The 11244-nt window shown below is 49.0% G+C and overlaps 1 protein-coding gene across 1 annotated transcript; it reads right to left on the reverse strand.

Moving 5' to 3' along the window:
- Positions 1 to 5458: 5458 nt before the first annotated feature.
- Positions 5459 to 6379, reverse strand: LOC125158947 (olfactory receptor 6B2-like). Its single transcript, XM_047846630.1, has one exon. It carries the CDS (start codon positions 6377 to 6379, stop codon positions 5459 to 5461), a length of 921 nt encoding a protein of 306 aa, XP_047702586.1.
- Between the last annotated feature and the right edge of the window lie 4865 nt (positions 6380 to 11244).

The raw sequence follows: 11244 nt of genomic DNA on the forward strand, positions 1-11244 counted from the left end.
TCCCAACAAAATCCCATCAAGATTTTTTTGTGCACATGAAGAAGCTTATTATAAAATTTATAAGGAAACATACAGGCCCTTCAATCATTTCGAAAAAGAAGAAGAAAGTGGGAGGAGCCAATCATCCCTGCAATGTTAGGGATTTACCAATTAGCTACGTTTCTCAAGACCCTGTGGTCTCGGTGGAGGGACAGACACACAGATCAACCAAACAAAACAGAGGATCATAAATAAACCAACACAAATATTCTCAACCCATACTTGACACGGGTACAAATGCAATTCAGCGAAGGAAGGGGGGCTTCTTACACAATGGTGTTGCAGAAGTCGAACGTCCATGGGCCCAAAAAACTGAACGTGGATGTGCCCCTCACCCCACACGCGAAAATTAACTCAAAATGATCACGGAGGTAAATGTACACCTACAAAGTCATAGACACTAGTGATAGAATTACCTTCAGGACCGAGGACCAGGGAAGGACTTCTTGGACTTGACCTCAAGAGCGTGATGCACGGAAGGGAAAGGTGGTTCATGGAACCCCGCAAAATCAAAAAGGTTTGTTCCGTCGGGGCCCCTACGCGGACGGAAGGGCAGCGGCAGAGGGGGAGAAGAGGCGCGCAGCCTGACAAAGGCCTTGCGTTCGGGACCCGTAAGGAACTCTCAAAGCTGAACATTCAGAAACAGCCCAGCTAGAAAACGGCTTAAAGATGTGAACAGACACTGCCCGGAAGAGGACACACGATGGCCACCAAGCACGCGAGAAGACGTTCCGCATCGCTAGCCGTCCGAAAAAGGTAAATTAAAGCCCGAGGAGGCGCCGCCGCGCACTTGCCGGAGGGGCGGAGTGAGACACGGCCGTGACCCCCGCGCTGGAGAAGACGCAGAACCTGGTCACGCGGTCGCCGCCGGCGGGACGGGAAGCGGCGCGGCCGCTCTGCTGGAGAGTCGGCAGGTGCCTTTGGCGCTAAAAACGGGCTGAGATCCAGCCCGGCCCTTGGTCTGCGGAGAAGTGAAAACAGGTTCACAGAGAGACTTGTGCTTGTGCTTGACTGTTTACCGCACCCTTGTGCCTCGCACGCCCCCCCCCCCTTCCCGCTTGTCCTTCCGCGCTGGGGCACCCCTGCTACAGAGCACTGGTCGGCAATAAAAACAGACTGTGGGTGGACCGCAGGGGAATCAGGCTGAACGGGAAAAGCCGATCTCAAAAGATCAACGCACGGTGTGATTCCGTTTGTATAACATCCTTGAAGGCACAGTTACAGAGATGGAACAGATCAGCGCTTGCCAGAGGCCAGGGCATGGAGTGTGCCCCCTGTGGTGACAGAAACATTCCACATCCTAGAAGGTGGCCGTCCACGAAGCGACACAGGCAGTAAAACTACAGAGGTACATGTGTGTGTGCACACACGCACACGCACGCACACACACACACAGATGAGTGCACGTAGAATTGGTGGGAACCCAGATACCTTCTGTGGATTGCACTGAAGTCAGTGCCCTGCTATTCACACTGAACTCGTCACACTAGATGGTGTCATCAGGGAAGCCTGAGCGAAGGATGCAGAGAGCCTCCCTCTATGACTCCCTGCGACCTCCTGTAAATCTATAATTATTTCAAAAAGAAAGTTCTAGAGGTGCCTGGGTGGCTGAGTCACTTAAGCGTCCGACTTTGGCTCGGGTCATGATCTCACGGCTCATGAGTTCGAGTCCCGCCTCGGGCTCTGTGCTGACAACTCGGAGCCCAGAGCCTGTTTTGGATTCTGTGTCTCCCTCTCTCTCTGTGCCTCCCCTGCTTATACTCTGTCTCTCTTTGTCTCAAAAATAAATAAAAACATTAAAAAACAATTTTTTAAAAAAGGGGGTGCTTGGGTGCCTCAGTCAGTTGAGCATCCGACTTTGGCTCAGGTCATGATCTCATGGTTCACGAGTTCAAGCCCCGTGTCAGGCTCTGTGCTGACTGCTCAGAGCCTGGAGCCTGCTTCGGATTCTGCATCTCTCTCTCTCTCTCTCTCTCTCTCTCTCTGCCCCTCCCCTACTTGTGCTCTGTCTCTCTCTGTCTCTCAAAAATAAATAAACATTAAAAAAAATTTTTTTAAAGAAAGTTCTAAAAATTGTGTTCTAGGTGCCAGCAACAAAGGAATAGAGATTATTTTTTTTTTAATTAAAAAAGTAAAAAATTTTAAAGTTACCATTTGTGTTAGTTTTAAAAACCCAAAACTCAGGGGCTCCTGGGTGGCGCAGTCGGTTAAGTGTCCGACTTCAGCCAGGTCACGATCTCGTGGTCTGTGAGTTCAAGCCCCGAGTCAGGCTCTGGGCTGATGGCTCGGAGCCTGGAGCCTGTTTCCGATTCTGTGTCTCCCTCTCTCTCTGCCCCTCCCCCGTTCATGCTTTGTCTCTCTCTGTCCCAAAAATAAATAAAAAAACGTTGAAAAAAAATTTTTTTTAATTAAAAAAAAACAAAAAACAAAAAAACCCAAAACTCAAATATGCCCAGAAAGATGTGAAAGATGAATACACTGAAAATAACAAACAGTATTGAGAAGTTGTAAGTGAACAGAGGGGTGTGCCTTGCTCTTGGATTAAGAGTCTCAAAATTCTAAAGATGACAGTTCTCTCCAGACCGATCTATAGATTCAGTATAATCCCAGTAAAAATCCAACAAATTTTTATTTTGTTGAAATTGACAAGCTGATTCTCAAATATGTATCCTCCACCACCCATTTGGGAAGGGCTAAAGATAACCAAGGCAATCTTGAAAAACAAGAACAGAGATGCTGGGCTTACTACCAGACGTCAAGATTTTAAAAAGCCATAGTAACTACAACTGCATGGCCAGTGCAGGAATAGACACATAGACAAGTGGAACAGAATTAGGAGTCCAAAAAGAGAGGAGGATGGACAGACAGGGAGATGGATGGCTGGGTGAATGGATGAGTGGATAGATAGGTGATAGATAGATAGATAGATAGATAGATGATAGATGATACATAGATGACAGATAGATGATAGATAATAGATAATAGATATATTGATAGATTGATAATAGATAATTGATAGAAAAATAGATGATAGATAATAGATAGATGATAGATAAATAGATAATAGATACATAGATAGATGATAGATAATAGATGATAGATAATAGATGATAGATAGATAGCTAATAGATGATTGATAGAAAGATAGATGATAGATAGATAATAGATATATAGATAGATGATAGATGATATATAGATAGATAGATAGGTGATAGATAATAGATGATAGATAGATAGATAGATAGATAGATGATAGATAATAGATAGATAGATAGCTAATAGATAGATAATAGATGATAGATGATAGATAATAGATAGCTAATAGATAGATAGATAATAGATATATAATAGATAATAGATAGATATATAGATAGATGATAGATAGGTGATAGATAATAGATGATAGATAGATGATAGATAGATAATAGATGATTGATAGAAAGACAGATGATGGATAGATAATAGATACATAGATAGATAGATGATAGATAATAGATGATAGATAGATGATAGATGATAGATAGATAATAGATGATAGATAGATAGCTAATAGATGATTGATAGAAAGATATAGATAGATAATAGATAGATGATAGATAGATAGATAGACAGGTGATAGGTAGATAATAGATGATAGATAGATAGATAGATAGATAGATAGCTAATAGATACATGATAGATATATAATAGATATATAGATAGATGATTGATAGATGATAGATGACAGATGATAGATAGTTGATTGATAGATAATAGGTAGATAGATGATAGATGATAGATTGATAGATAATAGATGATTGATAGAAAGATAGATGATAGATAGATAATAGATAGATGATAGATATATAATATATAGATAGATAGATGATTGATAGATAATAGATAATAGATAATAGATAGATGATAGATAGATAATTTGGTTTATGGAAAGGGTGACAGTACAGGGGGGAAGACATGGTCTTCTCAATAAATGGCAAGTGCCGGGCACCTGGGTGGCTCAGGCGGTTGAGCGTCCAACTTCGGCCCAGGTCATGACCTCACGGTTCGTGATTTAAGCCCCGCGTCAGGCTCTGAGTGCTGACAGCTCGGAGCCCGGAGCCTGCTTCGGATTCTGTGTCTCCCTCTCTCTGCCCCTAACCCACTCACGTTCTGTCTCTGTCTCTCTCAAAAATAAATAAACATTGGGGTGCCTGGGTGGCGCAGTCAGCTAAGCGTCTGACTTCAGCCAGGTCACGATCTCGCGGTCCCTGAGTTCGAGCCCCGCGTCGGGCTCTGGGCTGATGGCTCAGAGCCTGGAGCCTGTTTCTGATTCTGTGTCTCCCTCTCTCTCTGCCCCTCCCCCGTTCATGCTCTGTCTCTCTCTGTCCCAAAAATAAATAAAAGTTGAAAAAAAAAATTAAAAAATAAATAAATAAATAAACATTAAAAAAACTGTTTTTAATGGCAGGTGCTGAGTCAATTTGATATCCAGATAGAAAAGCAGGAACTTTAGCCGGTATCACATGCCGTAAATTAACAGGTGGGTTGTAAATCTAAACATGAAAATTTAAACAATAAAGCTCCTAGAATTAAATAGGGGAATATCTTTATGGCTTGGAACGGGCAAGCATTTCCTAAGTGGGAAGTAACTTGACTGTAAAGGGAGAAAACGGACAAACTGGACGTGAAAATAAAGCAGGTCCTCCTTATTGGAAGACACCGTAAGAGAAGGAAAAGGCAAACCCAGAAACCCAGAAACTAGGACATTTTTGCAATAAATGCATCGACGGAGGCACGTGCCCAGAACGTGGAAGAATGCCCACATGTTGAAAAGAAGCAGCGAGTAGATACGCGGCTAGGGGAAGACGTGGTGAGGGGCACCTGGGCAGGTGCACCTCCAGGACAGCCGACCGCTAACCTCACGGGGACACTGCGTTTGTCACTGGGGAACTACAGACTGAAGTACAGTGAGATCCCAGCATGACCCCAGGAGAGTGAATGTATATTGATGAGAAGAAATGACCCAGAATGCTCGCAGGGGCACTGCCCGTAAGAGACAGCATCTACAGCAGCGTCCACGCAGTCAATGCGTAGGTGTGTTGTGATACGTTTATGCAAGGCGATATTACAGGCGATCCGCACGAGTCACTGCTACATGCAAAAACACAAAGGATTCACCCAAGCGTCCTAGCGAATGAAAGGAACCTAGCGGCATCTTCGTGACTGCGTTCATAAAAAGCTCAAAAATACCAAACCGCCTGCTGTCCTTTCGTGAAAACGAAAGCAGATGAAGCTTTATGATTTGGGCACGGTTCTGCAGTTTGCCAAATTTCACTTGCAAATTGACTGTCGAAAGCATAAAGTGCGACACGAGATAGCATTTTGTTATCACTAGGCATGAGACTTTAGGACATCTGATTGTCCTACTGTGAAAATCGACCTAGCCCAAGACCTTTTTCAAGGCCGCCTTAAATTCTTTGTTCCTCAGGCAGTAGATCAAGGGGTTGATTATTGGGGTGAGGACCGTGTACACAGCAGAGACGAGCTTGTTGGAGCTCCGGGAGTCAATGGCCTGGGGCCGGACGTACATGAAAAGCAAGGCCGTGTAGAAGATGGTGACCACGGTGAGGTGGGACGCACAGGTGGAGAAGGCCCTCCAGCGGCCAGTGGCCGAGGGGATGCGCAGGACGGCCAGGGCGATGTGCCCGTACGACAGCACGGTGGCCACGAGCGGCAGCACCAGGATGACGAAGGCCAGGACGAAGTCCACCAGCTCTGCGGTCGAGAAGTCTGTGCAGGCCAGTTTGAGGATGGGGGAGATGTCACAGAAGAAGTGGTTCAGGACGTTGGAGCCACAGAACGTGGCGCTGGAGATAAAGTACACCTTGATCACGGAGACGGAGAAGCCGCACGCGAAGGAGAAGGCCACCAGCCGGACGCAGAGCCCCGTGGTCATGATGGCGTGGTAGCGCAGGGGGTGGCAGATGGCCACGTGGCGGTCGTAGGCCATGGAGGCCAGGAGCACGCACTCGGTGCACACCAAGGAGCTGAAGAAATAGAGCTGGGTCATGCATCCGACAAAGGAGATGCGCTTCCGCTGCAGGAGGAGACCGTCCAGCATCTTGGGGACGATGGCAGACACGTAGCAGATCTCCAGGGCGGACAGGGCGCCCAGGAAGTAGTACATGGGCCTGCGCAGGGAGGAGCTGCTCCGGACGGCGAGCAGGACGGCCAGGTTCTCCGCCAGGACGAAGAGGTAGGTGAGCAGGAAGAGGAGGAACAGCACAGGCTGCAGCCCAGGGGCCGTGGGGAAGCCCAGCAGGACGAACGCGCTGACCGTGCTGCCGTTCTGTCCCCTCATTCCCGTGTGCCGGGAGCCCAGGCCTGCAAAACACCATCGTTCCAGGGTGAGGGGCCTCGGGGCCACTCGGGAGAAGGCAGAGCTCCCCCCGCAGGAGAGGTTCAGCCCCAAGAGCGGATGCCGCGCTCCACGAGCAGCTGCGGGAACAGAAACAGTCCCCACGTGAAGCCTTTCCCATCACGAGGTTCCCGGTGTCCTTGGGGCCGGTCATGCTAAGGAGGGGGCCCTGCAGTGCCCGCCCACGTCGTCCCCCCTGTCCCACGGGGTGTCGTTTCCCTACAACCTGGAGTTCTCCAAAGACTCTAATCCCAGTAAGGAGACCCACAGTTCTCTGCAGCCAGGGTCGCGCCACGGTCGCCCGGTCCGCCGTTCGTCATCTCGCACCTTCTCTCTAAATCAGTAGATACCGAACCTTCCGCCTGGTCTCAGAGTTGATTTTATAAGAGGAAGGGACACCAGCGGGGCTCATGGGATGGTGGGATAAGGTGCCCCAGGTTAGCCAGACCCCAGACCCAGGCACACCCACGGGAGCAGTAGGCATCTCCCAGGCTGAGAGGGAAAGCGGTCACATGTCTATCTTTGTGCCATCTCGAAACCCCTAAAAGTGTGGCAAAGCAGTCAAAAGATAAAAACCCGTAACATCGAGACAGCAAAAGAGACCAGGAGGGGAATATCAGCAAGGGAAAGATTTCCACCCAACTCTGGAAGGAAGAAAGCAGATGGCAGAAAGTGGCCGGGGCAGCAAGGGTAGAGGAATCTAGAATCTTCTCAAGGGCCTGTATCTTCCCAGCACCTGACAGGTGTGACGGGAGGAGGTGGAGGCGGTGAAAACAGGGCTCCTACATGCGGTCTGCTTCCAGAAGTCTAGTGGCTGCCCTTGCACGGCTCTCCTCATCCCCCGTGTGGGTTCCCAGAGCCGGCCTTGATGGGACAAAGGACCACGTCACCCTCATCACCCTCATCACGAACCAAGTATTGTAACATGAAACACGTCCCACCATCGTCACCAGGGCCTTAGGAAAACAAGGCTGACATCTGCAGGTTCAGATGAAGTCAGACCCAAATCGAAATGCTCACGGGCTTACCCGACACCAAGGCAGAACCAGGACACAAGCCCGGGTCCTCCGTCCCCACGGCTGCAGCCCCTCCCCCCAGAGAGCAGCAAGAGAGAAAACAAAGCCATCTGGTCCTGGGTCAGAAGTCCGGAGTTGTCAAGAACGAAGATGGAGTTGCCTTCTGACACGAGACCCTAATAGTTTATACGAACCGAGATCACAAAATAAAAATATTTTTCAGAAGGAAGAGGCAGACGATGCCCTTTAAGGAAGAAATGCTGGCTACATAAGCTTTGTCACATCTGTGCTGGAACACTGTGTGGTCACTGACAAGAAGGGACAGGTCTCTCCGTAGGTATGGAGTGATTCCGAGATACACAGTTACATTTTCTAGATATTCTTAGCAGCGTGTACAATGCGCCTCCCCTGGTGTAAGTAAGGGCAACATATGTGAGCGGAGCGTGTGTGATGGTCACACGGGGGACTGGTGTGCCCGCTGCCCCAGGAGGGGGGAAGCAGGTGGCTGGGACACAGAGGTGGAGGGACACAGCGTAGACTTTTGCTGCTTTTTTCATTTTGTTTCCTGTAAACGTATTATTTATTCAAAACAGTGATCTATTACCTATTTTTGAATTCTCAAATTCTCCTTTAAAAAGAAAGTGTTACGGGCTGGATTAAACATTCAGCAAGTAGGTATTTCCCTAAGCCACAGTTCTACATCCATACAGAAAACCCACAGACTGAACGGGTCACTGGGAGCAAAACGTATCAGATAAGGTGTCGTGTGCCTCTAACGTGGCAAAACCCTCAAATCCGGGATCGCACAGCATCGTGGCGGAAACAAGGAGGTTGAGTGAAAAACCACAGAATCACAACAAAAGCATCGGTCCTCCCAAAATAATAGAGTAATTAAAACACAGACAAGAAACCCCGGACACGTCATGGAAATACAGCTGACCCTTGCACAACATGGGGTGAGGGGTGCTGACGCCTGTGCAGTCGAAAATCCACATGAGAACTTCTGACACCCCAAAAACCTAACTACGATGGACCACTGGTGACTGGGAGCCTTACCAATAACACGAACAGTTGATGAACACGTATTTTGTATGTTGTATGTATTACATGCCGTATACTTACGATAGAGTCAGCTGGAAAAAAGATGCTATTAAGAAAATCATTAGGAAGAGAAGGTACATTTACAGAACTGTAGTGTATTTACGGGGGAAAAAAATCCACATATAAGTGGACCCATGCGATTCAAACTTGTGTTGTTCAAAGGTCAACCGTACATCAATGGCATCTGTCGGGGCACGAATAAGTAGGTCCATTGTTAAGAATCTAAATAACGAACACGAAGTTAACAGATCTTTAGAGAAAAATGCATAGGAAATACCAGGTCAGGGCCTGGCTTGCAGTGAGCACTTCATCAATGGTGGTAGTAACGTGCACAGGAGCCGAATTCATGAAATATAATAAAACAGTTCTCCCGTCCATATACTGGTTAAACCCAAATATAAACCATAATGGAGCCCAGGGGGACACCGTGTAAAGAGAGCCCCCAGCCTCGCGCACACGTTCCTGATGTCTGGGGTGCCCCCGGCCCGCCCTCAGCTCTGGCTGCTCCTGCTGTGGGGCCCATCACCCCACACCCCCCCGCCCCCTGCATGGAGGCTCTACTCCCTCTGTTTGCCTCTGCCTGCCATCCTGGTCTCTGACGACCTCACTTCCCCAGGCAGGAGCTGCCCCCTCGCTCACCAGTGGCCCGGCCACAAGCACGGTTGTGGGACCCGAAGGGGGGTCCCCGAACCTTAGGGGAGTGGATGGAGACGTGAAGCCCGGGACGGATAGGGGTGGCAGCCCATGCAGCTCGGCCAAAAGTGCCGAGGGAGAGGTGGGGACCCCCCCAGACAGCTGCTCCCCTCGCCTCTCCTCCTGGTCCTCGAATCCCAGAGACTTCTCTTCGAAAATGCAGAAATAGAGAAACCCTCTGATGCAGAAGTTGGGGAGGACAGAAGGCCACGTGCCTGACGTCTGGAGTATGTCGACAGACCCCTGCACGTGGAAGAGGAGAAAGCACTGATGAAGTCGACTTACCTGCAGAGCGTGTGGGAGCGATACAGCCCAGAGGACACGGCGACGACGGGAACGTGACCCCGGTTCTCTGACTAGGAGGGCTGGACAGAGCGAGCAGTACGGCTCGTGGGGGACTCGTTGCCGCTGCAAACGAGCAGGACTCACACGAGTGTGGCGGCTGGCTGGGGGCGCGGGAGGTTGTAACAGGGCGGGGTGCCGGCAACCCCAGGTCGCAGGAGAGACCGTTTTTGGAAATTCAAGGAAAAAGAATCCTAAAGGTATCTAGGCAGAATAAAATAACTTTTATAAAATGGAAGATCGGCGGGGTTAGCTTTACTTTTCCCCAGGTCACTGGAGCCCAGAAAACAATGGAAAAACCCGAACACATGCCTGGGACAGCCGGTCGACCCGGCAGAGGGACAGAGGGTGCGGGCGAGAATGCTGTGTCCAGACCATCGCACGAGGCGTTCTCCACACAAGCCAGTTCTGAACGTGGGGCTGGCCCACCCCTCCTCCACATGCAGCTCACATGTCACAGCTGTCCACCTGCGAGTGGCGACCCCTGCCACAGCTCTCCACACACAGAGACGGGCGGGGAAGGAGAGCCAACACACACACACACACAGCACGGCACTTCCCCCGGCAGCCGCGGTCAACACAGTTACAGAACCAAATGCGAATGTCAGTCCTTGTGGACCGAAAAGATATATAAAGCAGAATAATAGCCACAGTTCCTTGGAAAAAAGAGAGAAACTGGGTTGACGCACATCAGGGAAAACCCAAGAGAGGCAATGATTATAATGGGGAAAAACTGTGTTATTTGCCTTGTTTTTCAGAGCAGGACACCAAATGAGTGTGTCTCATTATTTATGTTTATTTATTTTTGAGAGAGAGAGAGAGAGAGACAGGGCATGAATGGGGGAGGGGCAGAGAGAGAGGGAGACCGAGAGTCCGAAGCAGGCTCCAGGCCCCGAGCTGCCAGCACAGAGCCCGACGCGGGGCTCAAACCCACAAGCTGTGAGATCATGACCTGAGCCGAAGTCGGAAGATCTACCGACTGAGCCACCCAGGCACCCCGGGTGTGCCTCATTCTTGGAGTTTATAATGAGAAGTAAAGGCAACACCAAGAGAGCGCACAAATAAAGTGTGACGGTGACAGGAAAAGAAATGCATCAGTTGTGACAATAAACGTAAATGTAATAAAATTTGGCAAAAGGAGAGGACTCTCCGTGTATGAGAAAGGAATCAGCGTGTGTACTCTGCAGAATGAAACACCCAGGAAGGTTGAAGTTGCAGGCGTAGCTCAGGCATGTCAAACAAACAAGGAGGAGACAGGATTTCAGAATTAATACCTGGTCAGGTAACATTCAGGACCTCGAATGGTCGGTCCTATTTACGGCCCTTGTAGCGCACAGTATGACATCAACACAGAGTCAGCAGTGAGGTAGCCAGAAGGAGAGAGGCAGCAGGCCTCAGCACACGCCGCCGACACCTCGACAGAACCCGCACGGCAAGACGGCAAGAGGGAGTGAGGATTGAACGTCAGAATAATGTGACCTACAGGCTGATTTGAGAGCTATTGGTTCAGTGCCTTGGAAACAGGGAACTGCCCACAGAGAATGTGGAAAAAATAATCCGAAATAACATGAAAAATTCACGATATCTCCAAAGCAGACATCATGGTTTCCCCAATTTCTTAAAAGCGAAGGGACAAAAATTGAGATTAGTTAACGT

The sequence above is a fragment of the Prionailurus viverrinus genome, unplaced genomic scaffold, assembly GCF_022837055.1.
Source record: "Prionailurus viverrinus isolate Anna unplaced genomic scaffold, UM_Priviv_1.0 scaffold_39, whole genome shotgun sequence".
NCBI classification, from domain to species: Eukaryota; Metazoa; Chordata; class Mammalia; order Carnivora; family Felidae; genus Prionailurus; species Prionailurus viverrinus.